This window comes from the organism of the source record quoted next, unplaced genomic scaffold, assembly GCF_019419815.1.
Source record: "Pyrus x bretschneideri cultivar Hongxiangsu unplaced genomic scaffold, Pyrus_bretschneideri_v1 Contig1, whole genome shotgun sequence".
Lineage (NCBI taxonomy): Eukaryota > Viridiplantae > Streptophyta > Magnoliopsida > Rosales > Rosaceae > Pyrus > Pyrus x bretschneideri.
In genome coordinates this window covers 1,122,652-1,148,408 of record NW_025999390.1, presented here as the reverse complement: position 1 = coordinate 1,148,408, position 25,757 = coordinate 1,122,652, and the positions used below count along the sequence as shown (strand labels likewise).

Genomic DNA, 25,757 nt, shown 5'->3' with positions numbered 1-25,757 from the left:
GTTCAATAAGTTAATAGCATAAACAACACAAAAAAGCTAATGAGAACCAACTGATCATAATTAGAATTTAGGATATGTTATTGAAGTATAGGGATTTTTTTTTTTAACAAAAAGTTTAGGGAGAGATTGGTTACTCTCACCATCAGTGCCAGGGCATATCCACAACCTCGAGTTGGAATGTCTTATGCATGATACTTAAATGTCTGCTGCCAGCAAATTTACGTATGAATTTACAGATCGCCCACCAACGAGAACTGCAGGCAGCAAGGCTCGAACTTTGATAGGGCGACACATAAGACCAGGACCTTATCAATTGAGCCAACCCTTGTTAGTTATAGGGGATTTCAGGCTCTGGCAAATAGTTAAACTATTCTTCATTTTAGACATATTATTTCTCTCAAGTCTCAACGTATTAAAAAGTATATCAATCAATATTTTAATTTGTGTGCCGAAAAAATGGAACTATAAGCAAAATCCAACCTAACTGGTTGGGACCATCGAATAGTCATGATCTGCGAGCTGTCAGCAAGAGAACTTGACAATCGCAATCGGTGGCCCAACCGAACCCCAGAGCCTAACTATGATTTCATGCAATTGCCATCTTGCGATGCGTGCAGAGTTAGGTTCGACCTGGAATTATTTGATGAGAAAAGGATGACAGATTTCAGAGATTTGGAAAAATTAGGCCGGTGCAAAGCCAAATGGAGCATGTGACCTCAGACTTGAGAGAGTTGGAAATGATAGGCAACTTCAAGTCTTCAAATTTGAGAATCGGGAAACCTTTGCTCAAAATCTATTGGTGGATGATTCTGGCTTACCAAATTAGGAATATCTCTTCTCAATTTGTTACGAGATGATGATGTTGTATGGGATGTTATGTTTCGAGTGAATGTGATGTATATTAATATTTTTTTATACAAAATTATTATGTGAAATTTATACCAGAATACGATCACCTGTATAACTAGCAGTGTGGGTGAAAGCCAATTTTGATACTTCTCTCACTCAACGTGTTGTTCTCCCCTAAATAGAAAACAATTTAACTAGTAGTCCCAAAAGCAGAAGTCTAATGCCCTAGCTACAAGTCACCCCGTATTAGGCCATATTTTATGGTTTTGAAAAAAGTAGGGTTGTGTAACTGAACCATTTGAAGACGAGACGTAGTTGCAAGAGGTCCGGACAGCACACAAGTCGATTGGGCTTCGTTCACCAAACGAAAAAGAAAAGTCTATTGGGCTCTGAGTGCTCAATGTGATCTGAATGAGTAATGGGCCAAGCCCGTAATTAAATCACACTCCAAATGAATCCAAATTCAGATATCTTGTAGCTGCCAAATGATGCCACCGCTTCCAAAATGATACTTTTGACTCATTTTTTGTCGCCATAAGCTTCTTGCCACACATTTGGATAGTTTTTCAAGGTCCACTGCATACAGTCGATGCTTCCAATCATGACAGATCCATTGTCCTGGATTTCCGGAGGTACTCATTGGTGTAGAAGGCAAGTCCATTGTCCTGGATTTTCGGAGGTACTCATCGGTGTAGAGAGCTTCGACTGCGAAGCAAAACCTCATCAGGAACTCTAAAACAGTTGATTTCCCCATCCTCGCTATCTCATCCACTTGATCAAGATATTCCATATGCATGCATCGGCAAGGCACCAGTAATTTTTTGCTTAAGAAGAATACCTAAAACATGAAAAGCATTTTTTTTTGCACAAAGTATGGATCATGGTCGAAAATACCAATCATGATTTTGTTGAACAAACTTCGTTGCATTCTAAAACGTCGTCTAAAAAAATGATTAGGGAATATGCTGTCGGGGATAAAATAATCTTACAAAAGATCATTACCTCGCCTTTCCATTTTTCTATCCAAGTTTGCAACACGTTTGGGTTTGGAGATCCGACCCGCAGCTTGCATGAGACGATGAGAATGTGAAGCTCTCTGCCTTCTATGTTAATCATCATCTTCCTCTTCCATTACGAACACTTCATCTCTACCATCCTCGAGATTGAACAATTCTTCCTGTTCTGCAAACAAATTTTTCTCTTGCTTATCGATTTCATATAATCTCTTTAAAGAAAACATTGTAAGAACTCAAGATTTAAAAATGATGAAGAATGATTTTGAGTTAGTTTGAGTTTGGTGTATGAATTAGGATGGATGTAGGGTTGACAAAAAAGAAAGGATAAGGTTGTAGATAATGTCACGTGACACTACGTGATTGGTTGAAAATCTTATTGAAATATATTATAAATGATTTAAAACAAATAGTGACACATGGCGCGACGAGATTGGTGCAAAATCTTATCGGAAATCTATCTACAAAAATAGTACTTTCAGATAATGATACATTAAAAATCATTTCCGAAATTAAAAATAAATTATTTTATAAAAAAAATTAATAATATTTTAATACGAATTGACTAACCATCTCATTTTATAGGGATGAAAATGTACTTAGCCAATTACTGTTTATTGCTATTTATTTGGATGAATTAAATAGATTTTGGAGCAGGGGTTGATTTTACGAGAGGGGTTGATTTTACGAAATCTTTATCTTTTTTTTTTTTATATTTAATTTAGTGGGTTTTGGGTTTACGTTGCTTCCTAAGCTTTCAGTAAAGGTGGAAGGAAGCGAGTGACCAAGTGATCAGAGATTCCCCCACTGCGACTTCGTCGTCGCCTTATCTCTATAAAATCGTCTTTTTGCAAGCGGGGAGGGTGTAGTTCGTGTTAGCTGATTCCTGCAAGGTGGGAGAAAACCCAGAAACGCAAAAACCCAAATCTTATCTCATCGATCAGGTACATGCAAATTTTCGATTTTTTTTTCTTCAGAATTTTGGTTTTTGGTATTTGAAGAAATGGGAAAGATGGGATTTTTGGAATGTGTAGTGACGGAGAGAAGCTGAAACGCGGCCAACAGCGAGATATGGAGGTCGTTTTGGAGAAGAAAGACGCTGCTGAATGGGCTTACAGAGGCGAAGGGGCTGCTAATCTTGTTCTCGCTTACACCGGATCCTCCCCCACTTTTGTATGTTTTACTCTACCCTGAGCTTCAATCCTGCATTTTAATATTTAATTTTATTTTTTAAGGAAAAAAGTTGAAAATTTGTAGTAGTTTGTGAAGGGAGTTGGAATTGGGTAATGATTGTTCTTATTGTCATGCTTGGGAAATTTTGTGTGTTTCTGTATGTAGATAGGATTCTTTTCCATCCAAATCTCGCTCGCTTCTCTCATTTTTCTTTTTGTCTTTCTCTCCTTATAAAGAAATCAAAATAAAATATTGATATGACTCAATTGTGAACGTTCAAATAAGAGGAGACTAAAAAGGAAAGAAAATGGGAGATGAAGAATCAAGGTCCCTAATTTCCATGTGTTGTGTGCACATGAAACGAAATACAATTGTTGATAGGCTCGCTAACAAAATTAGGACAATCTATTCTCAGATTGTTACGAAATAACGATATTATATTTGTGGGGTGTAATATTTTCGAATGATTGTGATGTATATATAACTTTTTTATACAAAATTAGTGTGTTGAATATATACCAAAATACAACTACCTAGTATAACTAGCAACGCGGATGAAAGCCAATTTTGATACTTCTCTCATTCAATGTGTTGTTCTCCGCTAAATAGAAAACAACTTAACTAATGGTCCTAACACCAGAAGTCGAATGCACTAGCCACAAGTCAACTCCGTATTATCCCACATTTATGGTTTCGGTCCTTGTTTTCATGACCCGAACTATTATGCTATTAGCCTTAGCAAAAATTCTGTGGTGCTTCAAAGCATAGAATAATTAATAACCAATAGATTTTAGTTTTTGTGTGATTTGATCAGAGATTTAACGGTTAAAAAATATAAAATATAAAATGCTTTAGAATACCATACAGAATTGGATAGTGCTATCTGCACACCTCTTTTTACTTTCGATACTTTTTTTAATTTTTAACCTTCGAATCAAATACATTGAATAAAATCAAAAGACAAAAATTAGTACAAACTATGCAAATCCGCTTTTTGCTTATGTAGTTTTTTTTTCTAAAGAAGTACGGTTGTGTAACAACTGAACTGAACCATTTGAAGAGGCGACGTCGTTGCAAGAGGTCCGCACAACAAACAAGTCCATTGTGCTTCTTTCACCAAAAAGGAAAAACAATCCATTCAGCTTCTGAGTGCTCAACGTGATCTGGATGAGTAATGGGGCCAAGCCCGTAATTATATTACATCCTAAAACGAGTCAAGTAGGGTCTTCAAGTAGATTTAACGTCTATTTTTTAAATAGAAGTAGAACCGCCGATACAAATAAGGTTTTTCAAGTAAGTTTTACCTTTATTAGAGAAGTGGTACAAACATAATTTATTAAATATGATCTCCCCTTAACATTTTCTAAAACAAAATCCAACAACATAACTAAGGAAATGGCAATGAGACCAGATCTTTAATCTGTTGATGAAAATTTTTATTGGGAAGTTTAAGAAAACTCAGTCCTTTCTAATGACTGAAATAAACAAATTGAGCAACTTGGTTCTAGATTTTGATAAGTGGTCGGCGATGAGCTCGGCGTACCGACGAAACAGATCATCCATGATATTTTTTTCAAAATGAGATTCGATCATCGACTCAACCACAGCTCTTATGGTCTTGGCCACTCGCTGACCACTGGCTACGACGGTTGTTTCCGCACCACCATCCCAATCAATTTCAAAGGCTTCAAAGCGGTCTATTATAAATGATCCTTCTTTTTCTAACTCCAGCTTCACTTCCTCTTCACTCGGGACATAGTACGGAAGGTTGAAGGAATCAACCTTTTCCTCTTCAATAAGACCCTATACCATTCATATACTAAATGTTACTCGGCAATAAATTAAGCTTGTATTTGTATACGCTAAAATATATATGCTTATGAAATGGTATGTGAGTCACGCACGTATTAAAGAATGTGTCTTGTGTATGTCCAAATAACATTACTCGTGAAAAATAGAGAAAAAGGGTTCTTCATAAAGCAGTCTATAAAACTCCATTCTTAGTAAAAAAAAAAAAAAAAAAATTGAATATCATTTTAAAAAAGAAGAAAAAAAAAGGTAAACTCAAATGTTATTACCCACTCAACTATTATTTTGCTCAACTTTGACAGTTGATAGGTCAGAAGTTTTCTTCTATGGTTTGATTCTTGAAGTATTGTTCCTAAATAACAAAAAAATAATAATTGTTCATAAAAAAAAGTTAAATTATTAAGAAAATTCTTGTTAGGAGATGAAGAGAATTACTAGGAACTTAAAACTAAATATTGGATATTTTTCTATGTAGGTACCTCTGAAACCATGGTCATTAATGCATGAGCTAGGAGATCCCACTGGTAGCAGCTCTCTGGAGTTGATGGGTCAGAGGATGACCTGCCTGGGATTGACAACACCATCCGTCCTCCACCAATTATTTCTTCAGCCCGGGACTTGAGAATAACGAAAAATCCTTGTGAAATTGAAATGAATATGCATCCAAAACGCATTGGGGGCTGGTCTTAGAAATCCAAATCTTTCCTTTGTTCAACGCTTTGCCAGCTGCCTGGAGATCCAGGCCATGAGGGACCTGAGAGCGCCAATGAAGACTAGAAGAAGAGTGCACGAAGTGCAAACTCTTGGCTGGAAACAACCTGCCGTAAAACGAGCCCGGCGTGGCGGAGACAAAGAAAGACCCGAGTCCAGCACCATTTTCTTCCTTTAGTTGGTTGTAGAATGCCGGGAGTGACATAAAAATGGTGTTGAAGTCGTTGCTAAAGAGGTCGTTTAGAAACACTCTAAATTCTGTGAATGATGATGAGCTGCTACGTGTGGCACGGATGGCATCAATTATTTCGGAGATGAGAAGGATGGTGTTTGGTCCAGATGAGCAACCCAAATCGGCTATTCCCATGCTCCCAATTGTTGCCATATTTGAGCACAACAATTTTTGTACAGCTTCATCAACGATTGGCTTTGCGATGGATAATATATTTTCCTACAAAAAATAATTAGATTAATCAAACGAGATCCATGCAATAATAATTAAGAACTACTCGACTAATATCCTTTGTTATCCTCGCGCGCTGTTGTTAAAATTAGAAATTAATTTGTACCTGAACTTTAGAGTTTTGAGCATAACTAGTCTCGCCGTTCCCTTTGTTCATGTGAAGTATTTGCAGCACCTCCATCTCTGTCTCTCTTCCCTAGTCAGGCCCTTGTCTTCCGCACAGATCGACTCACATAAAACTTATGAAACTTTGAAGTGATGCTGGTGTGATATATAGACCCCGGGAGAGGTTTTTTATTATGTCCGGAATATAAAACGATACGTCATATATTATTATACAAATAGAAAGATTTTTTTTTTAATTTTACTTTACTTATTGTATAATGACATATAATATTTTTCTTGTATTCCGGGCATATTGAAATTTTTTTCCTATGTCGAACCATGCAGAAACTACAACCACACACGTCGTGATTATGAGAAGTGTATAACCTAACGTTCAAAAAAAAAACCCTGAACTAGTACGTACTATATTGTGTGCCATGTGTCACGTGCAAGACCACATATATCCATGCATGCACTATAAGTTTATAACCTAACGTTGGAAAAACCTAAGGCCAAAATACAAAAGCCAGACAAAACCCTAACTTCGTACATATATGTACATATATACAATTTCAATCCCCAAATCTTTAACTCTATCTGATTCTGTATGCCTGATTTACCCCTATATTTATCAGCATGACGCCGTAGTTCAATAAGTTAATAGCATAAACCAACACAAAAATGCTAATGAGAACCAACTGATCATAATTAGAATTTAGGATATGTTATTGAAGTATAGGGATTTTTTTTTTAACAAAAAGTTTAGGGGGAGATTGGTTACTCTCACCATCAGTGCCAGGGCATACCCACAACCTCGAGTTGGAATGGCTTATGCATGATACTTAAATGCCTGCTGCCGGCAGATTTACGTAGGAATTTACAGATCGCCCACCAACGAGAACTGCAGGCAGCAAGGCTCGAACTTTGATGGGGCAACACATAAGACAAGGACCTGATCAATTGAGCCAACCCTTGTTGGCTATAGGGGATTTCAAGGCTCTGGCAAATAGTTAAACTATTCTTCATTTTAGACATATTATTTCTCTCAAGTCTGAACGTATTAGAAAGTATATACATTGATTCTCAAGTCTCAACGTATTAAAAAGTATATCAATAAATATTTTAATTTGTGTGCCGAAAAAATGGAACTATAAGCAAAATCCAACCTAATTGGTTGGGACCAGCGAATAGTCATGATCTGCGAGCTGTCACCAAGAGAACTTGACAATCGCAATCGGTGACCCAACCGAACCCCAGAGCCTAACTATGATTCCATGCAATTGCCATCTAGCGATGCGCGCAGAATTAGTTTCGACCTTGAATTATTTGATGAGTAAAGGATGACAGATTTCAGAGAGTTGGAAAAATTAGGCCGGTGCAAAGCCAAATGGAGCATGTGACCTCAGACTTGAGAGAGTTGGAAACGATAGGCAGTTAGTCTTCAAATTTGAGAATCGGGAAGCCTTTGCTCAAAATCTATTGGTGGATGATTCTGGCTTACCAAATTAGGAATATCTCTCCTCAATTTGTTACGAGATGATGATATTGTATGGGATGTTATGTTTCGAGTGAATGTGAAGTATATTAATATTTTTTTATACAAAATTATTATGTGGAATTTATACCAGAATACGATCACCTGTATAACTAGCAGTGTGGGTGAAAGCCAATTTTGATACTTATCTCACTCAATGTGTTGTTCTCCCCTAAATAGAAAACAACTTAACTAGTAGTCCTAAAAGCAGAAGTCTAATGCCCTAGCTACAAGTCAACCCATATTAGGCCATATTTTATGGTTTCGAAAAAAGTAGGGTTGTGTAACTGAACCATTTGAAGAGTAGACGTAGTTGCAAGAGGTCGGGACAGCACACAAGTCGATTGGGCTCGTTCACCAAACGGAAAAGAAAAGTCTATTGGGCTCTGAGTGCTCAATGTGATCTGAATGAGTAATGGGCCAAGCCCGTAATTAAATCACACCCCAAACGAATCCAAATTCAGATATCTTGTAGCTGCCAAACGATGCCACCGCTTCCAAAATGATACTTTTGACTCTTTTTTGTCACCATAAGCTTTTTGCCACACATTTCGATAGTTTTTCCAGGTCCAGTGGATACAGTCGATGCTTCCAATCATAACAGATCCATTGTCCTGGGTTTCCTGAGGTACTCATTGGTGTAGAGGGCAAGTCCATTGTCCTAGATTTTCAGAGGTACTCATTAGTGTAGAGAGCTTTGATTGCGAAGCAAAACCTCATCAGGAACTCTAAAATAGTTGATTTCCCCAACCTCGCTATCTCATCCACTTGATCCAGATATTCCATATGCATGCATCGGCAAGGCACCAGTAATTTTTTGCTCAGGAAGAATACCTAAAACATGAAAAGCATCTTTTTTTACACAAAGTATGGATCATGGTCGCAAATACCAATCATGATTTTGTTGAACAAACTTCGTTGCATTCTAAAACATCGTCTAAAAAAATGATTAGGGAATATGTTGTTGGGGATAAAATAATCTTCCAATAGATCATTACCTCGTCTTTCCATTTTTCTATCCAAGTTTGCAACACATTTGGGTTTGGAGATCTGACCCACAGCTTGCATGACACGATGAGAATGTGAAGCTCTCTGCCTTCTATGTTAATCATCATCTTCCTCTTCCATTATGAATGCCTCATCTCCACCATCCTTGAGATTGAACAATTCTTCCTGTTCTGTAAACAAATTTTTCTCTTGCTTATTGATTTCATATAATCTACTTGAAGAAAACATTGTAAGAACTCAAGATTTAAAAATGACGAAGAATAATTTTGAGTTAGTTTGAGTTTGGTGTATGAATTAGGATGGATGTAGGTTTGACAAAAAAGAAAGGATGAAGTTGTAGATAATGCCACGTGACACTATGTAATTGGTTGAAAATCTTATCGAAATCTATTCTAAAGGATTATAAACAAATAGTGACACGTGGTGCAATGAGATTTGTTTAAAATCTTATCGAAAATCTATCCACAAAAATAGTACTTTCAGATGATAGCATGTTAAAAATCATATCTGAAATTAAAAATAAATTATTTTATAAAAAATTTAATAATATTTTAATACGAATTGACTAGCCAGCTCAGTTTATAGGAGTTAAAATGTACTTAGCCAATTATTGTTTATTGAATTAAACTACTATTTATTTAGGAGAATTAAATAGATTTTGGAGCAACTTATTTTTTTAAAAAAGTGGGGTTGATTTTTCGAGTTCTTTATCTATTTTTTTAATATTTAATTTAGTGGGTTTTGGGTTTAGGTTGCTTCCTAAGCCTTCAGTAAAGGTGGAAGGAAGCGAGTGACCAAGTGATCAGAGATACCCCCACTGCGACTTCGACGTCGCCTTATCTCTATAAAATCGTCTCTTTGCGAGCTGGGTGGGTGTAGTTCGTGTCAGCTGATTCCGGCAAGGTGGAAGAAAACCCAGAAACGCAAAAACCCAAATCTTATCTCATTGATCAGGTACATGCAAATTTTCGATTTTTTTTCTTCAGAATTTGGGTTTTGGGTATTTGAAGAAATGGGAAAGATGGGATTTTTGGAATGTTTAGTGACGGAGAGAAGCTGAAACGCGGCCAAGGGCGAGATATGGAGGTCGTTTTGGAGAAGAAAGACGCTGCTGAATGGGCTTACAGAGGCGAAGGGGCTGCTAATCTTGTTCTCGCTTACACCGGATCCTCCCCCACTTTTGTATGTTTCACTCTACCCTGAGCTTCAATCCTGCATTTTAATATTTAATTTTATTTTTTAAGGAAAAAGTTGAAAATTTGTAGTAGTTCGTGAAGGGAGTTGGAATTGGGTAATGATTGTTCTTATTGTCATGCTTGGGAAATTTTGTGTGTTTCTGTATGTAGATAGGTAAAGTAATGCGGTTGCAGAAAGCTCGAATTAATGGGTCAAAGGCCTCGAACAGTCCCACGGCATTAACCGCCCACGAACTTCTTTTGTGGAAAGACATGGATGACATTGTAGCTACTTCTAACAAAGAACTTGCCGGCCAACTCTATGTGAAGCACATCATGAGCCCTTTATTGGGTTCTGCGTACGTTGATGCTGGGGTATGTGAAAATCTGAGTTTATACATGTACAAATGAATAATGTCTGTTGAACGGAAGCTATGTCAATGTTTTGTCTTTCTTTCCTGGATAATTATGCATGAAAGTTTTAAAACTATGTCAATGTAGTTTGTATATTTAGTTTTTCTTTGAACTTGTGCATGAATGGTTTAAGAGTTACATATTGTATTGTTCTATAACCTTCAAGTTAAATTTTGGCAGATGCGTGTCCCTGTTTCCAGGGAATTCTTGGAGTCAGTTGAGAAGAATGTAATTAGTCAGCGCCCTGCTTCTCGAGTTGATGCCACTAAAGTTGGCACACAAAGTGATACTGTGCTTCTCATGTCTGATCATTCTCTTTTTCCTCTTGGTATTTAGCATCTCCCTGTGATTTACAACTTTTACATTTAGAACTCACTGTTCTGCACTTGTCTGTCAATTGTAGCAATTCGAGTTAACAGGGTATTCTGTGTGATGGTTTAATTTAGCTCCAAAGTCGGATGGCTTATTTAGCCTATTATCCAGGTTTTCTTTTGCATGCCTGTTTTCCTTGCTTCCACTTGAAATTATCACTTTACTTTTACATTTCACGGATAAAGTATGGGTTCATATAACACCTGGCACCTACACTACAACTCAGAAAAGCAGGAAGAGAAACCTGGAGATAGCCTTCTGCTTAGCATCATAGGAAATTTGTATCTTATTCAATGTAGACACATCCATCCATTTAAATATTGTCTTGTGGCATATATGATAAGAAATTTGCGTTTTTTTACTGTTTTGTTTTAAGTGACAGCTTCTTCTGCTTTGTTCTTTTCAGTTACTCAAGAAGTTGAACCCTCTATATCTGTAGAGATAAAGGTACCTGTCGTGTAAATTTTTGTCTCTTTTATTCACTGGAGGCATACCCTTGAATTATAATTGACAATTCCCTTTTCATTTAATTGTTTCCAAAAATAGCCAAAATGTGGATTTCTCCCATCTTCAAAGTTCATTGATGACGGAAATTCCATTAAATGAAGCATTACTCGTTTTAGGATGCACCAAGCCCTGAAATTTCATGATGGAGAGGTGCTCTTTTAATAAGTTATTCTCTTGGTTAACTTCTTTACTAAACCGGAACGTATTCATATGCCCAATGGGAATGCCATCTTATCTGATTCTTAGAACTTCTGTGCACAAATTTCCGCAAAGCGAGTCTGGTTATATTAATGATCAATTCTGACTTGGATGCTTCTAAATGTATGTTGCAGATATCAGAATATAGTGAATATGATCCACTCGATCTGTTCTCTGGATCCAAGGACAGGATACATAAAGCAATCAAGGATCTCTTCTCAACCCCACAGAATAACTTCCGTGTATTCTTGAATGGTTCTCTAATATTTGGGGGCTTAGGCGGTGGTGCACACGGCACCAATTTGGCGATTGGGGGAGCATTTGAAGATGCACTAAAGGGTGTCATTCAGGGAGGTGATGGCTTTGCAATTTAAACGTGTTGGTCTATATCCACATTTATCTGACAATTGTCAAATGTTCCCACCAAGTATAACGTTGGAGAGTTGGAAATGCGGCTCCACCAATTTATTACATAGACTAATAATGCAACAATAAGATTACATAGACTAATAATGCAACAATAATTTGAAGAAATAAAGGTGATGTTAAGATATCATATTTGTTAGACGATATTTATACTACTTTTTTAATAGAAGTATACCTACCAATCGATACCTTCAAGTAAGTTTTACTTCTATTAGAGCGGTGATACAAATATAGTTTATTAAATGTAATCTCCTCTTAACATTTTGTAAAGCAAAATTCAACAATAAAACTATTTGGACACAAAAAATTACCAATAAAACTATTCAGTCTTTTAACACTATTATTTGAAATCTTGTTTTCAGATAGACAAACTTTCTTGCGGATGTATTGCTATTACAAGTTTTGTTGATGTTTTTAAAATTGTCATATTTAGGATCATTCCCTACCATCGAAAGTTTAGAATGCTTTCCTCTTTGATTGTATTGAACTCAATTGTACTGGAGTTTTCTCTTCATGTATATATTCCTTACCATCAAAAGTTCAGAAATATTTGTCATTGCATTCCATGTCTTTGGATGAGAGCTTGAAGATTGTGAAGGACTTCTTGATTGCTACTAGTGCAAAGGACTGCAGTATGATGATTAGTTTTAGACCAAGGAAAGATGGGAATCCAGGATCTCCTTATAATAACTTGCATCTAGAATCAACCAACCAATCTTTTGATTACAAGGTAAATATCCCCTTAATATTTTGTTCTGTCTATTACCATAACAAGTTCCGTCCTCATTTGGAAGTTTAATTGGTTTTAGTTTTTTGTTTTCATTCTTGAAAGGTTTCCTCTAGTAATCTATCCATTTCTTAACGGCTAGAGCACATAAAAATTGTAATCACTACTTTCTATAAGTTGAAAAGTGAAATTCCATGCGAAAAATCATTCATTATGACACTAATATCTTATTGAGCTGCATTTTTCTAGGTGAATTTCATTGACCTGGATTTGAAACATTTGGGGAAGATGGAAGAATATTATGAGTTGGACAAAAAGATAGTAAGCTGCTACAATCAAATGGTAGAAACTGAGGAGAGACAAGAGAAAACTACAAGCACAGTGGCTCTTAAAACCGCCAATTGAGATTAGTTACAATGCCATGGAGGATACTTGACTTAAAGATTATGAGTAAGTACAAGTCTTTTTCTGTAAATTATGGTTGTTGTAATTGTATTTGTATGTAGACTTTTTGGCTTTTGGCCATTATTTCTGTATTTCCTTTGTACACAGTTACTTTAGATTGAGTTATGCATATATAATGCAAGTTTGTAATTGTTTAAACATAAACATGGCATGTGGGTTTAGTACTTACATATTGTCACACTGCACTGATAAAGTGAATGGAGATTAATGAGGGAAGAAGAGACGTGATAAAACACGTTGTTGTAAGATGGATGGAAGTTTAATTGGATATTAGGAAAAACTGATGAAATAATTTCTGGGCCCTACAGGGAAAGTGATTTATCAACTAACGTCAGTGTTTCATCAAAGCCCACGTGGCCTATTAACTACCCCAGCTACATTTTCATATTGTGGTACTGAAACAGGAAACAATGGTGTTTCTCTGAATTTTCAAACCAATGGTCTAAAGTTCAATTATGCAATTTTTTCGCATAAGCTGTAATCTAATTTCCTTATGTGTTACATATCAGAGTTTTTTTATTACTCTTGCTTCCTGATAGTTTTTATTTTATATATTTATCAAAATTTTCATTATTTGTGCAGATATATTCTTTGATATCCTACAATTGTGAACAATGGAACCAAACGAATTTATCTCGAATATAAACCGTGGGTTTGCTAAATCATGAGCTGAACAATGAGCTCCTCGGCAGCCTATAGGTCTCTCTCTCTCTCTCTCTCTCTCACACTTGTGTGTGTCTGTCTGCTTGTGTGTGTGGATCTAAACCTGTTAAAGTTGATGATTCGAGTACGAGCAAGAAGGAATAAGTAGGGTTTGAGAAGTGGGTAAAGTTTGCCCATTTAACCGACCCCACTAAAGGTGGATTGAGAAACTGATTGCCGGAATGCCTACTAATGAGGTTTTAGCTAAGGATGTCTCCAGAAAATTGATGAAGACCTGACATTACACAATTTCTTGGGATATAGAAATGGAAATCAGTTTCTTAATTCACCTTCAATGGGATCAGTTGAATGGGCAAAGCTCGTTAGATTTTATCCGCAATTGTGGTACATTTGCATCATTTAACTTTGATTTCTTTGGAGATTGACTGGGTGAAGATGGACAATGTGGAAAGTATGTGTTTTTGCCTAGCAAGGGATGTGCGTGTGGCCCCGCACATGTAAATTCTGCATTGATTGCATTTTGGAGGGCGGAGGTGACCCAATTAAACACCTCTCTGATCGGCATTTACTTCTAGCCAACTACTGACAGAGTCATTTTGTACCCGAGGCCCTCAGTTCTGAAAGCATACTCATACTAAATATATAGAGGGCCTGAGAGAACATTTTATATATAGCTTCTTTCTGTTCAGTCATTCTTTCGTTATTAGCTTTTTCTAGTTTTGATCTCGATCATTATCGCTTGCAGATTCTTAATCAAGATCATGTCGAAGGTTTTTTTTATCTACCATCCTCCATATATCCAGTCGATTATCTTGTTTGCATCATCTGTTTTTGTTTTATCGTCTGCTATTAGTTAGTTATTGACTAACCATTTTCGTGGAGTCCTTCACTGACACCCTGCAATGGTTCAGAACTTATCATTTCTGAGCACAGAAGTACAATCAAATGTGACCGTTAGTTTTTGTTTCTTGCTGCAGAAAACTGTGGTGTCAGTGGAACTGATGTGTCCAAAGTGCAGGAAAAAGGTGATGAAGTTGATTGCAACGGTAGAAGGGGTAACTTCCATTGTCCTCGACCTGTCAAAAAATACGGTGACGGTAACTGGGGATGCCGATCCAGTAAAGATTATCAAGAAGGTGAGGAAAGTAAGAAAAAATGCTGCGGTTGTGAGTATCGGTCCTCCGCAGGCTGAGAAGAAGGACGAGAAGAAGGATGAGAAGAAGGATGGGAAGAAGGATGAGAAGAAGGACGAGAAGAAGGACGAGAAGAAGGACGTTGTTCTATACAACCCAAAGCCATGTCAAAGATGTGATGTTTGGTACGTGATTCCTGAACATGATTACAGTTACTGTTCCGTAATGTAATTACTGTTCCATGTTGTGCCATTAAATATTACTAATAATATTTGTGTTAATTTCATGTTAATACAAATGTTAATTTGGTATTCGGAATAGTTTATGTGGAAGATTGTTGCTTAACTAAGCTGTTTACATGAACAAATCTTGATTACAAGACTTTGAGAAGCTACAGTGACTTTGGCATTCCAGTTCAGCGGGTGAAAATTTCAAGGTTACAGAGTCGGGCTAGTAGCGTACCATGACACTGACACTATCTTTCAATTTGAAGATTTTAGAACAAAATGCCTCGGTGAAATTAGATGTTTTTCTGACATAGATTTCACATAATTTTTTTCGACAAAAATCACTAGGCTATTATTATTCCCCTGGCACAGTGGGATTGATTGCCGGCTTGACTTAGTGTATGTGGTAGGTGTTGATGGATGTCCGTCAGAATTCACTAGGCCATATGAAAAGCCAAATTGTGTTTTGCTACATTTGACAAAACGATAGTTACCACAATAAGTCCACCCAACATACTCATCATTGTACCTTATGCTCGAGATTCTTAGAAACAATTATGGATGCGGATATACAATACAACAACCAAGTTTTATTTCAATACGTGCCTTGAAAGATATTTCTATTTTTTTGTATGTACTTAATTGTATAAATACATGTATTTAACGACTATGTATAATATATTTCTCATAAAATTTGGAGACGCGTTTTTGACACACTTTGACATATGTTTTTATGGGGTCCACTCTAAAATGTATTTCAATGATACGAGCCGTCTATTTTTTATGTCTTTACTCAAAGATCATGTCATACCAAAAATCATCCAAATCCGAAACCATATGATCGTTTAGATTAAATTTAGTTCTTTGCATAACAGTATTTGTCAATTTTCTTCGCTAAAAATTAATGTCTTAATGGTTTGGGTTGTCTAATTCTTTTGCACGGATAATCTATGAATGATAACCTAAAATATTGACCGTTCAAATCGTTAAAATACATTACGAATAGGCCCTACAAAATTGGTGTCAAAATGTATGTCAAAAGCAGGTCTCTGAACCCTAACATACATACATACATACATATATATGTATGTATGTATGTATGTATGTATGTAAAGCATAACTTTACTTACAAAGTTACAACATTCATTACATGAATTTATTCAATAAGAAAATATATGCTGGCTCTAATTTGGGAAAAACAAATAATTGTGTGTGGATGTCCGACAAATTGAAAGTTGGTCGTTGGTGTCTCTGTGTGTGTGTGTGTGTGTGTGTGAATAAAATGGAAGTATAAAAAAATCAAATCAAAGGTAAGGATCCGTCGTGTCCACAAAGTCAAATCCCATATCAATCAAACATATGAAACGAAGGCTCCTTATTTCCTAGGTTTTGGAGGAAAATGACTCTTAAATAAATAAATACGAGTGGGGATTCTTGCCGGATTCTCTTTGTGCAGCTAATTTTTATCATGTACTGTTTATATTCAATTTTAAATAAAAAAAATTATAATGATTTATAACCGCATAATGTACAATGACCGAATATGATAGGAAGATTCCCAAAATCCTTACAAAAAGAATCCAACGAGGATCCTTCTGGAATAAATACATCGTCACGTTTTCAATCAAATAAATCAATCCTCCTTTTTCATATATTTATATTCCACATCCATCCTCTAGCATCTCAATACAATAGGCTATAAAACTTGGGCCTTAAACCACTGGTGATATTTTTGCATCATTTGGATCTTAAGGCCCAATAATTCAAAGCAATACCTAAGGTTGCGAAATACGGCTACGTGGTATACCAATCTACGTGGAATAGTGTAGAAATACGGTCACGTGGCGTAATTAACACTGATAGACAAAACAAATGGCATATTAAAATAATAATGCACAAACAAAAAGTTTGATAGAGAAGACATTGAGGAAATGTTGTACAATACATTATACAAACAGAAACAAGCACAATTCGGTTTCAGAGAAGAAGCACAATTCAGCATACACAAGGAAAGCATGACACGAAATATACCACACGCGACTACTCTTGAAGCAGTGATTGTCTTCACCAGCAGCATGACCGGTTTTTCTGTTTCAGAGAACAAGCACAATTCAGTTTCAAGCGCAACAGAAAATAAAAATAGAAAAGCCGGCATTGATTAAATGTTTCAATTTCAGATGATTCAATTTACGAGCAAATCGTTCACTAACCTGAAGCTTGGCCTGTTCTTGCCTGTCTATGTATTCAAGAAGTTCTTCCTGCCTCATTAAAGCCTCATGCAGAGCCTAATCAGGAAGAAACATGCAATCACAATCAAGTCATCAAATGATCGAAAATGCAAGGACAAACATAGATGAATTTTGCTTATCGAGTAACGGAATGCAAATATATAAAGATGGGCATGTATGTGTAACTTACAAAGAGGAAGGAAAAAAAAAAACAATTAACCTAACTGCATCTGGGAATTCTGAAACCCATAAGAGAAATAAATATATATGTACATTTTCAAAGGTAAGAGACAAAGGCAGCATATCCCTACTGTTGCAAAATTGGCACAACGACGTGACCATCAAATGAGGGAAATTTTTTACCTTTTTTGTTGCAATTAACTCTGATTCTAGCGCATCTACACGATAAACAGCAGCATTCAGTAGCTCCACTTTCTCGTAAGGCATCTCAAGAGGCTTTTCTCGCAGCATATCTACCTTCTCCTCAAGCTCACCAAGCTTCTTCAAAGCAGATGAGAGAAGGTTTTCCCTGGATAACCCCGGTGCAGGTGATGGGGGCCGGAATTCCTCCACGGCAGTTGACTCATTGGTTAGGTCAGGAATGTTGAGGGCAGAATCAGAAACAGAGTTTTGGAGTTTCTTAGTTGCCCGCAGTGAAAAAGATCGGATTAGCGAAACAAGGGTTACAAAGAATGGCACAAGCATAGTCCAGATATTAGCAAGCATTCCATCAGTTGTTTTCCCCACAGATTGTGGAGAAGATGCCCCTGCGATGTATTCCAATTGATCAATTAAATCAACTATGAATTTGTAACAAAATAATATTAACTTTAACTCTAGTATTAGCATGGGGTTTGTAAACATTATCTCTGCTAACTACAAAACAAGTTGTAATTACACGGTAAGGTAGAAGTGTAACTAGACTTTCCAACCTCCAGAAGCAAGCAGTGCTTGTTGTAATGCTGGTTTCTTCCATCCCATATCCACAGCCTTGTCAACCATGGGAACCTGTTCATCGTACTCCGACAAGGCAGTAGCACCACTTGCTTTACCAACTACCCTGGCCTAAAACAGCATTGAAGCATATCAACTATGAGTTCAAAATGTCAATGAAATGAGATGACAATTTATAGCAGAATATATGTGTGTTCAGTAAGGCCAATGCCATACAAAAATGGAAAGATTGGTTCTTCAGTTGCATATGTTGCTAATCATTCTCAAATAACAGATGGTTGTCAAACACAACACTTACTTCTTCACAAACAGGAGTCAACTTAGGTTGTAAGTAGTTCCTAGTTGCTTTAGGTGAACCCATTTCTTCCACTTCAGATCCAGACTCTGCGGTAGAAGTATCACTACTTCTTATCTGAGAAAAACTTTGATTTAATTCCAAATATACTATACACAAAAAAAAAAAGGCTTCTTATGTAGACATAGCATGATGGTCTAACAGTCCGTACCATAGGATTGTGTGGCTTATCAAAAGCAATTATCCCCCCTTCACTGTTTGAAACTGTAACTATTTGTCTGAAACATTGTGTTTCACCATTAAGTACCATCTGCAAGCAAAGAACATTATTTTCAAGCCATACAATAGTACGGTTGCAAGCAGAACGAAGAAGAGAAAGTGAAGCAAAAATAACGACCCATCACAACCTTCAGTATGTTAGGGTCATTCCATGGCCCTTTATCAGAGGACATACAACCTCCCTGATCGGAACAGGTACAGCTACCACCCATAAATTCTGGCAACTCACTGAATAGAACCAAATTGTTTCCACAGTTAAAAGTTATGAAAACAGAATGATAACCAACTCATGGACCCACCAAAAAATAGAGAGCATCAATCACCTTGCATCGATTATTTCAAGCAATTTGCTCTGGTACTTGTTACCCAGAACCTGCAAAAATATAACAATATCAGTTGACCCCATTGATAACTTCAGTCAATGGTAACATCAAACCTTGGGTGTGTCATTAACCATACATGAATTTTGCTGGTTGTTCTGGCATCGAGGAATGCTTTAACTGTAGGCCAGAGCACCTTCCTAAAAGCATAACTAGCATTGATTATTAACATTCGGCAAAGCGTCTGCACAGATGAAATTTTAATATTAGAAGATATGCTTCATATGGATTTAAATAGAATCGCCACACACTGAAAGTGATCAATTATTGAAAGGATATATATAGAGTCCTCATGCCTCAGGATAGTTGTCACTATCAATCTTCTGCAGCCGCTCTGTGAGATCTCGTGCAGACTTAGTAAAGTTTTTAAGACCCTGAAAGAAGAAACATGGAAATGTTAAAGTAGCATTTTTATATTTTTTGCAAAACAATAAAAATTCAACAAACACTTGAGGAGTTTCATGCCAAGTGAAAGCATACCACGCCTTGAACATCTAAAATTGTTGTACTTGAATCTATATGTCTCTTTGCAGCAATAGAGCAAGCAGGAAACTTAATGGCAAAACTCCTTTCATACTCCTGCACATGGTATCTCACATACCGTTCCAAAGAAGTCACTTGCATAAGCCTGTTGGGATCGACTTTCCCCAACCTTTCAAAGTAAACAGGTCTTCCCTCCTTGTCAACACCATGATAAAACTGAGGGTAGTGCTTTCGAACTTCATTCAACTCACCGAACTCAAAATCCTAGAAGAAACAAGGATGTGAATTTTATTTCAGCCGATGGGTGGCACATCAACAACATTAATCATTTTTCTAAATATGCATTGCAGAGCAAGAAAATGCAAGCAGAATTGTTTGGTAAATTTACCTCCAAAATTGTATCAGTACCAAAATCTTTCCTCCACTGAATCATATTGGTCCACATGTGCTTTGCTTTCTCGATATCGAACTTCCTTGCTGTCAAAAATCTGCAACAAATAACTTCTCATTAAATCTTAAAAAGGAAACAGCAAAATCAAACTTCCCATATCGATTCTTGTTCGCAGGAAAATAAAAAATATTTCTTGGGAAAATTAGCAACCTCAATAACATATGATAGTCATCATATCTTGGAGGCAGCAAGTCTTCCGAGATAAGGGCCTGCCGAAATGCGTCAACAGCTCGTAGCTCCTCGGCGTCCCTTACATCCTCAATCGAAACAGAAGTGGACAGCCTACAACTACTACCACCACCACTCTTCCTCCTCTTCTTCTTGAGGGAACGTCTGAATTTTGTAGACGCATTAATTGCTTTCTTCTTCAAATTCCTACCAATTCCAGACCTCCTCTCCTCCTCCGAGTTCTCAAAATCCGACTTCCTTTCCCTCCTTTCGTCGTGGCTAGAGAACCCCTCAAAACCTAATCAACGTCAACAAAGTTACCATCATCAAGCCCTAATGCTATCATCAAAGATAAAATTTCAAACGCCCCAATCCAAAACTCTAGAACCAGCGCAATTAGCACAATCTAAATTTCATAAAATTAAAGAAAATAGGAAGCAATGAACGAACAGAAGAAGAGATAGGAGTCAGTCAAAGAAGGCGGGAACTCACAAGGCCTGGCGAATCGATCAAGAGGTCCCGACATGGCGGCGTTCCGAGAGCTGCCGAAACCGGTGGCGGACGCAGACGAGAGACTTCCTCTTCCGAATTTCCGATTCTTGGAGTGAGAAAGCGTCTCCGAGCTAGACGAAGGTTCGGAGTGAGAAGGAGTCTGAAGCCACTGAAGGAGGCGAATTTAAGATATTTCTGTAATCAAGATTAACGTGGGATTTAATTTTAATCAGGTTATTATTGGGTTTGATTAAATGACGGCGATTGGAAAACGCCTCACGGCCACGGGAAAACGTCGGTAACGGATAAACTATCTGGTAACGTGTGTGCCGTTTCGGAAGTCTCAAATACGCGCCACTTTAATCCAACTGGTGGAGCCTGCCACGTCGGCATAAAGCGCGCCGGACTTGGCGGGAATTTAACAACGGCGTTACGACCTTCTCTTTCTTTTAGCGGTCTCGGTGTTTGGGAAACAGCAATAATTTTACCGTGGAGGAAATGCTCATGAGTCATGAGATAAGTAGATTTGGTAGAGAAAACAGCAGAAATCATCACGCGTGTTGCTGAATAAAAGAATATGGTCTTCCATTTTTAGGCCAAAATCATCCCCAATTAAATTTCTTGCGTTTTACGTTTCCCTTTTGGTAAAGTGATATTCGGAACAACTTTAATTACGATGGCAATAATTGAATGCATCACTCGTCTGAATTAGTTTGCCTATAAGATCATCTTCAAATGAGATGTTAAATTCGAAATGAAATGTCATGTAATCAAATTTGAAGGTAGGATCAAACTCCAACCAATATGTCAATCCTATGTGGATTGACATATGAAAAAATGTGATGTCAAATAATTTTTTTTATTATTTTATTTTGTGGATCCCGTTAATGCACCAATTATAGACTTTGAAAATTTATTTTAATTTGATTTCTTTTAAAATGGATCCAACAAATATCATTTATAACAAAAAAACATATCGGTTAGGGAAAAAAAAAAAGTCCAACATTACCACGTTAGCCGTCAAATTAACATTTGACATTTATCTTTTGACATCTCCATTAGAGATGCTGACCATAATATTTTATAGATGACGTGATCAGATGATTTGTTCAATGATCTTGAGCTTTTATTACAAGCTCTTGGAGCAAAGTAATGCATGCCATTGAGTAAAGAGACACTACTTTTTACCTCCCACACACCTTGTTAATTATGTCTTTGAAATTCTTCAGCTCGTTTGATCCAACGGTCGAAATTGAGAATGGTGTGTAAGAGGTTAAATAAAGGATGTGGATATCACCATCATTCAGCAAAATGGTATAAGTTGGCATGGAATCACACATGCCATCAGCAATAAGGACTCCAAATTAAGTGGCAGAATAATAGCAGAAACCAAGAAGTGCCATTACATTGCGAGTAAGTTTATCTACGGTCTAGATATTATACATATCATTGCTTACAATATTCACAGGTTTTTTACATTAAATATATATATATATAAGAAGAGCAGAGATGCATGGCGGATTGCGGGTGCAGCCGATGAGCTTATCAAACTTCCAAGAATGCTGTCTATGTACAACTTTAAATACCTACGGGCGATTCTGAAAAAATAGAAGAAGAAATGAAGAGACATCAATCCGGCTTGCAGTTACAGTTAACACTCAAAATTTCGACTAGTTTGGGGCGGGCTTCTTACCTGTCATGCCAAGTTCTTTCTAGCACGAAGTTGGAGGAGCTTGTCCCTCCACTGAGCTGTGAGTGAGCATGAAAATATACATGTAAGATTTAAAAGCTCCAACAGCATTGATACAAACACAACCAAACACAAATGAAAGAGCACCAACAATTACAGAACTTTGATAGGTGAAAAGGGAAAGCCTGTTACGAGTAAGTGGAGAGGAAAGATCTCAAAAATACTAAACGGACGAAACATATTTACCAGCATCTCTATAGCGTTCCTCAACTGCAGCAATAAGCATGTTGCGCACGAGATTAAACTCCTTCGTTTCAACACATGGTTGACCATTTGGCCTGAAACCATATAAAGTTTCAATTAACTCCTCTATTTTACTGAATGATAAATTTAGAGGTAGGTTCTACCTTGCTCAGATTGCAATACACATAAATTCAAACACCTATCTACATGAATTTCTTAAAGACAGAACATGCATTTAAGTTCAACCTAGACAACCAGTTACATCATCTGATCAGATTTAATTCCCTTTACAACTCACCTGCTCCAAGACCAACCGTTACATTATCTGATCAGTTGGCTTACATTCAACTCAGGAACAATCTCTTCGAGATTGAAAATAAGACCCATGTCTAAGAGATTCAATACTTACCGATCCAGTTCAGTAAATAATAATCCATCTGAAGCAGGGCCCTGAGTCGAGAACTTTCCCGATTCAATAACTCTCATTCCATCACTGTATGCCAGGTACTTGTTGACCTGTATGGGAACCTGCACGGAACGTGGAAAGAATACAGTTGATCACAAAACGGGTATTAAGCATTTAAAGCTATCTACCCTGTAGATTACTTATATAGTCCAGCATTTCTAAAAGTTGAGAGAGTTTTAGCAGGAATTTTAAGCAATCTACTTCTACGGATTCTGAAAGTAGATCTTAAGAGCATAGTATGTACCTTGCATCGTACAGCAATGTTGATGGCATCTGAAGGCCGAAGGTCGAAGCTGACACATTCTGTCTCACTACCTGCCTGTGATCACTTCTAACACAGTGTCACTATACACTAACCAAGCAACTTCAGAATTTGATTTTCCAGAAGTAATTCAGTCCCTCCCCGCTTTCCCCCACCCCAAATGACTAAAAGAATAGTAACAATAAAATTTAACCTATAATAACAAAAATTAAGCCTTATGAAGTGTGAAGGTATATGCCTTTCTGAGGTATAACTGAGCAAAATACGCCTCATGCACTCTCTTGGTGACTCTGACAAGTCGGACCTGCAGAGATCGAAAACAAACAAAAACAATCAAAGATCACGAAGAATGTACATTAATGAACAAGCATTGTCATATTGTACAAGGGGGAGGACACAGACATACCTCATAACCCATCTTGTCAATCATCTCCCTCACCACTTGATACATAGTTGGCCTAGCCTGCAAACCAAATACCAAAAATTTATAGATTTTTAGAATATTCCTACATTAACCAATATATTGGCAAGGCCTAATTTTGCCCGCTCGACGACCGCAGAAAAACAAAATCTTAATTCAAATGGAAGGACAATGTAGAAAGAAACCATACAATAGGAACATTGCGGACCGCTGCCATGAGCAACACACTAGGCATCTCCACTGCAATCAAAGGCAAACCCGAATTCAAATAACTTTCTAAGGTAAATTTCAAAATAGAAAACTTGTAATGTTGGAAATTATTAGTCCAGGATAACATACAAACAATTATTGGGAGAAGAAGACCGGTCCCGTCTTCCATCTTCAATACAATTGCAGGATGCGGAGCATAATCGGGGAGATGGCCCCCCTGAGGATTGTTATGGACACACCTCATGTGCCTACCATCCCGCATTTTGATCATGAATCCATCAATTCCGCTCTTCACCTCGACTATACCAAAAACCAAACGCAGAGACTTATTACTCAACGGTTCACAGGATACATCAAATATGCAAGTAGTTTTACAAAACTGTAATCATTCAGTCAGGTGCTTCAGATCATTGGCATTTCAATTATAAAGATTCATAATTCAATTGTAAGACGGAGTTAACGGTTTACATAAAAGAGGAAACTGATCAATAGCGTACCGGCTTCAAGTACGCTAGAGTTGACATAATCTTCATCATTTTCATTGAAATTCTCCGCCATGCTTCCGTTGCCATCCGACGACGAACTGAAAATGCAATGCACTCTTGAGCATTTTCTAGCATTTCGAGAGCGAGAAGAAAAACCCGCCTTCACCAAAGGGCCTACCACAGGCAGAGTGTCAAACCCCGATTGTTTTGCGCGAACGGTTGGGCAAATTACCGGCCCTTGCAAAGTCGCCATCATATACCTTCTCCAAAATCCAACACAATAAACAAATTAAAGATATGCTGTTTGGTTGCCTAGAAAATATATAAAAATACTGGAAATTTTACGTTTGATTAGTGTATGAATTAGATCTAAATCATGATTTAGTAAATTATAACGGTAAAAACTAAATTAAAAATCCAGTCTCTCACTCACTCTCTTCCAAATTTCTAACACCTCGTAGTCAGCTGGAAGTGTTAGAGATAATAATCAATCACAAAAAACAAGACCAGAACAAAAAATCAGACCTTTTTTTTTTAATAAAAAAGATCAGACCTTTTTAATCACCGATCAAAAGCTTTATTAGCCGTCCGTTTTCCGAAGCTCGTCTTCACCGATTCTCCACGGAGTTTCAAGGATTCCGAAATCCAGAAATTAAACTCCTGAAATTAACAAAGATCCGAATCCAGAAAAATAAAAAAAATTGCGATCGAATGATCTGGAGAAAAACAGAGAAATGATCAGTGGAGTGAGAGGAAGGCTTGTGGATGAAGAAATTGGAGATTATTAGGGTTGCAGAAAATAGGAGGAATAATTGGAGAAAAATTAGGGAGAAGGAGGATCGCAGAAAAAGGAAAGGCGAGAAGATAAGAGATTTTTCTTCCTCCGTATAATGATTGCATTAATGAAGAATAAAGTACTTGTAGTTCTTGAGGACAACATGAATCAAGTACGTTTTCTTAAATTACGGTTCTATCCTTGTGGTATTTGAGCTGGTTTGTCAACTCTAAATCAATGCTATTGCTAGCAACATTTTCATCCAAACAGAATTTTTATTATGCTTCAGCGTACGGAAAATAGTTAATTTACAACAAGAAATTCAAAAGAAACCGAATCTAACAAGTTAAAGTATAAAAAGAAACTTATTTTAAAAAAAAATTAACGATAAAAGATTCATCATCAATATATTTAACACACTGAAACATTTTACTTCTTATTGAACTTTTTCCTCCTACTTTCTTATGATCATTTTTACAATTTTTGTTTTGTCGAGTGATGAT

General features: G+C 36.9%; 4 protein-coding genes and 1 pseudogene across 5 annotated transcripts; 2 read left to right on the top strand and 3 right to left on the bottom strand.

Moving 5' to 3' along the window:
* Positions 1-4,353: 4,353 nt before the first annotated feature.
* Positions 4,354-6,301, bottom strand: LOC103928663 (probable jasmonic acid carboxyl methyltransferase 2). Its single transcript, XM_048577852.1, is given in 4 exon segments — positions 4,354-4,838; positions 5,324-5,475; positions 5,478-6,006; positions 6,125-6,301. Coding segments are annotated over 4 exon segments (1,101 nt in total). The 5' UTR covers positions 6,200-6,301; the 3' UTR covers positions 4,354-4,493.
* Positions 6,302-9,392: 3,091 nt separating this feature from the next.
* Positions 9,393-13,648, top strand: LOC103928640 (annotated as a pseudogene).
* An 11-nt stretch (positions 13,649-13,659) lies between these two features.
* Positions 13,660-15,135, top strand: LOC108865374 (heavy metal-associated isoprenylated plant protein 2). Its single transcript, XM_018642862.2, has 2 exons — positions 13,660-14,382; positions 14,590-15,135. Exons 1-2 carry the CDS (start codon positions 14,374-14,376, stop codon positions 14,974-14,976), a joined length of 396 nt encoding a protein of 131 aa, XP_018498378.2. The 5' UTR covers positions 13,660-14,373; the 3' UTR covers positions 14,977-15,135.
* Positions 15,136-16,832: 1,697 nt separating this feature from the next.
* LOC103928596 (phosphatidylinositol/phosphatidylcholine transfer protein SFH8) lies at positions 16,833-21,008 on the bottom strand. Its single transcript, XM_009337671.3, has 14 exons — positions 20,703-21,008; positions 20,193-20,508; positions 19,980-20,079; positions 19,589-19,855; positions 19,405-19,482; positions 19,188-19,292; positions 19,052-19,101; positions 18,857-18,956; positions 18,661-18,759; positions 18,453-18,566; positions 18,133-18,265; positions 17,564-17,967; positions 17,183-17,257; positions 16,833-17,060 (listed from the first exon to the last, which is right to left on the bottom strand). The coding sequence occupies exons 1-14, from the start codon at positions 20,734-20,736 to the stop codon at positions 17,037-17,039; spliced, it is 1,899 nt and encodes a 632-aa protein (XP_009335946.2). The 5' UTR covers positions 20,737-21,008; the 3' UTR covers positions 16,833-17,036.
* Positions 21,009-22,066: 1,058 nt separating this feature from the next.
* On the bottom strand, positions 22,067-25,382 carry LOC103928607 (bifunctional nuclease 1). 2 transcript variants are annotated; one of them, XM_048577856.1, is made up of 11 exons: positions 25,033-25,382; positions 24,492-24,742; positions 24,124-24,294; positions 23,975-24,024; positions 23,770-23,826; positions 23,602-23,667; positions 23,346-23,420; positions 23,045-23,163; positions 22,639-22,730; positions 22,396-22,451; positions 22,067-22,300 (listed from the first exon to the last, which is right to left on the bottom strand). In XM_048577856.1, the coding sequence occupies exons 2-10, from the start codon at positions 24,733-24,735 to the stop codon at positions 22,399-22,401; spliced, it is 927 nt and encodes a 308-aa protein (XP_048433813.1). In that variant the 5' UTR covers positions 24,736-24,742; positions 25,033-25,382; the 3' UTR covers positions 22,067-22,300; positions 22,396-22,398. The 2 variants fall into 2 exon arrangements, with proteins under 2 accessions (XP_048433813.1, XP_009335959.2); XM_009337684.3 differs by having other exon boundaries at positions 24,492-24,739.
* Between the last annotated feature and the right edge of the window lie 375 nt (positions 25,383-25,757).

Excerpts from the sequence above, each read along its gene's own strand:
- LOC103928596 (XM_009337671.3), bottom strand. The coding sequence starts at position 20,736 with ATGTCGGGACCTCTTGATCGATTCGCCAGGCCTT. Across the intron at positions 19,102-19,187 it reads GAACAACCAGCAAAATTCAT|GTTCTGGGTAACAAGTACCA; the intron begins GTATGGTTAATG and ends ATATTTTTGCAG. Across the intron at positions 18,957-19,051 it reads CTTGAAATAATCGATGCAAG|TGAGTTGCCAGAATTTATGG; the intron begins GTGATTGATGCT and ends GGTTCTATTCAG.
- LOC103928607 (XM_048577856.1), bottom strand. The coding sequence starts at position 24,735 with ATGATGGCGACTTTGCAAGGGCCGGTAATTTGCCCAACCGTTCGCGCA. Across the intron at positions 24,295-24,491 it reads CTCTAGCGTACTTGAAGCCG|TCGAGGTGAAGAGCGGAATT; the intron begins GTACGCTATTGA and ends TTTTTGGTATAG. Across the intron at positions 22,452-22,638 it reads GGAACGCTATAGAGATGCTG|CTCAGTGGAGGGACAAGCTC; the intron begins GTAAATATGTTT and ends GCTCACTCACAG.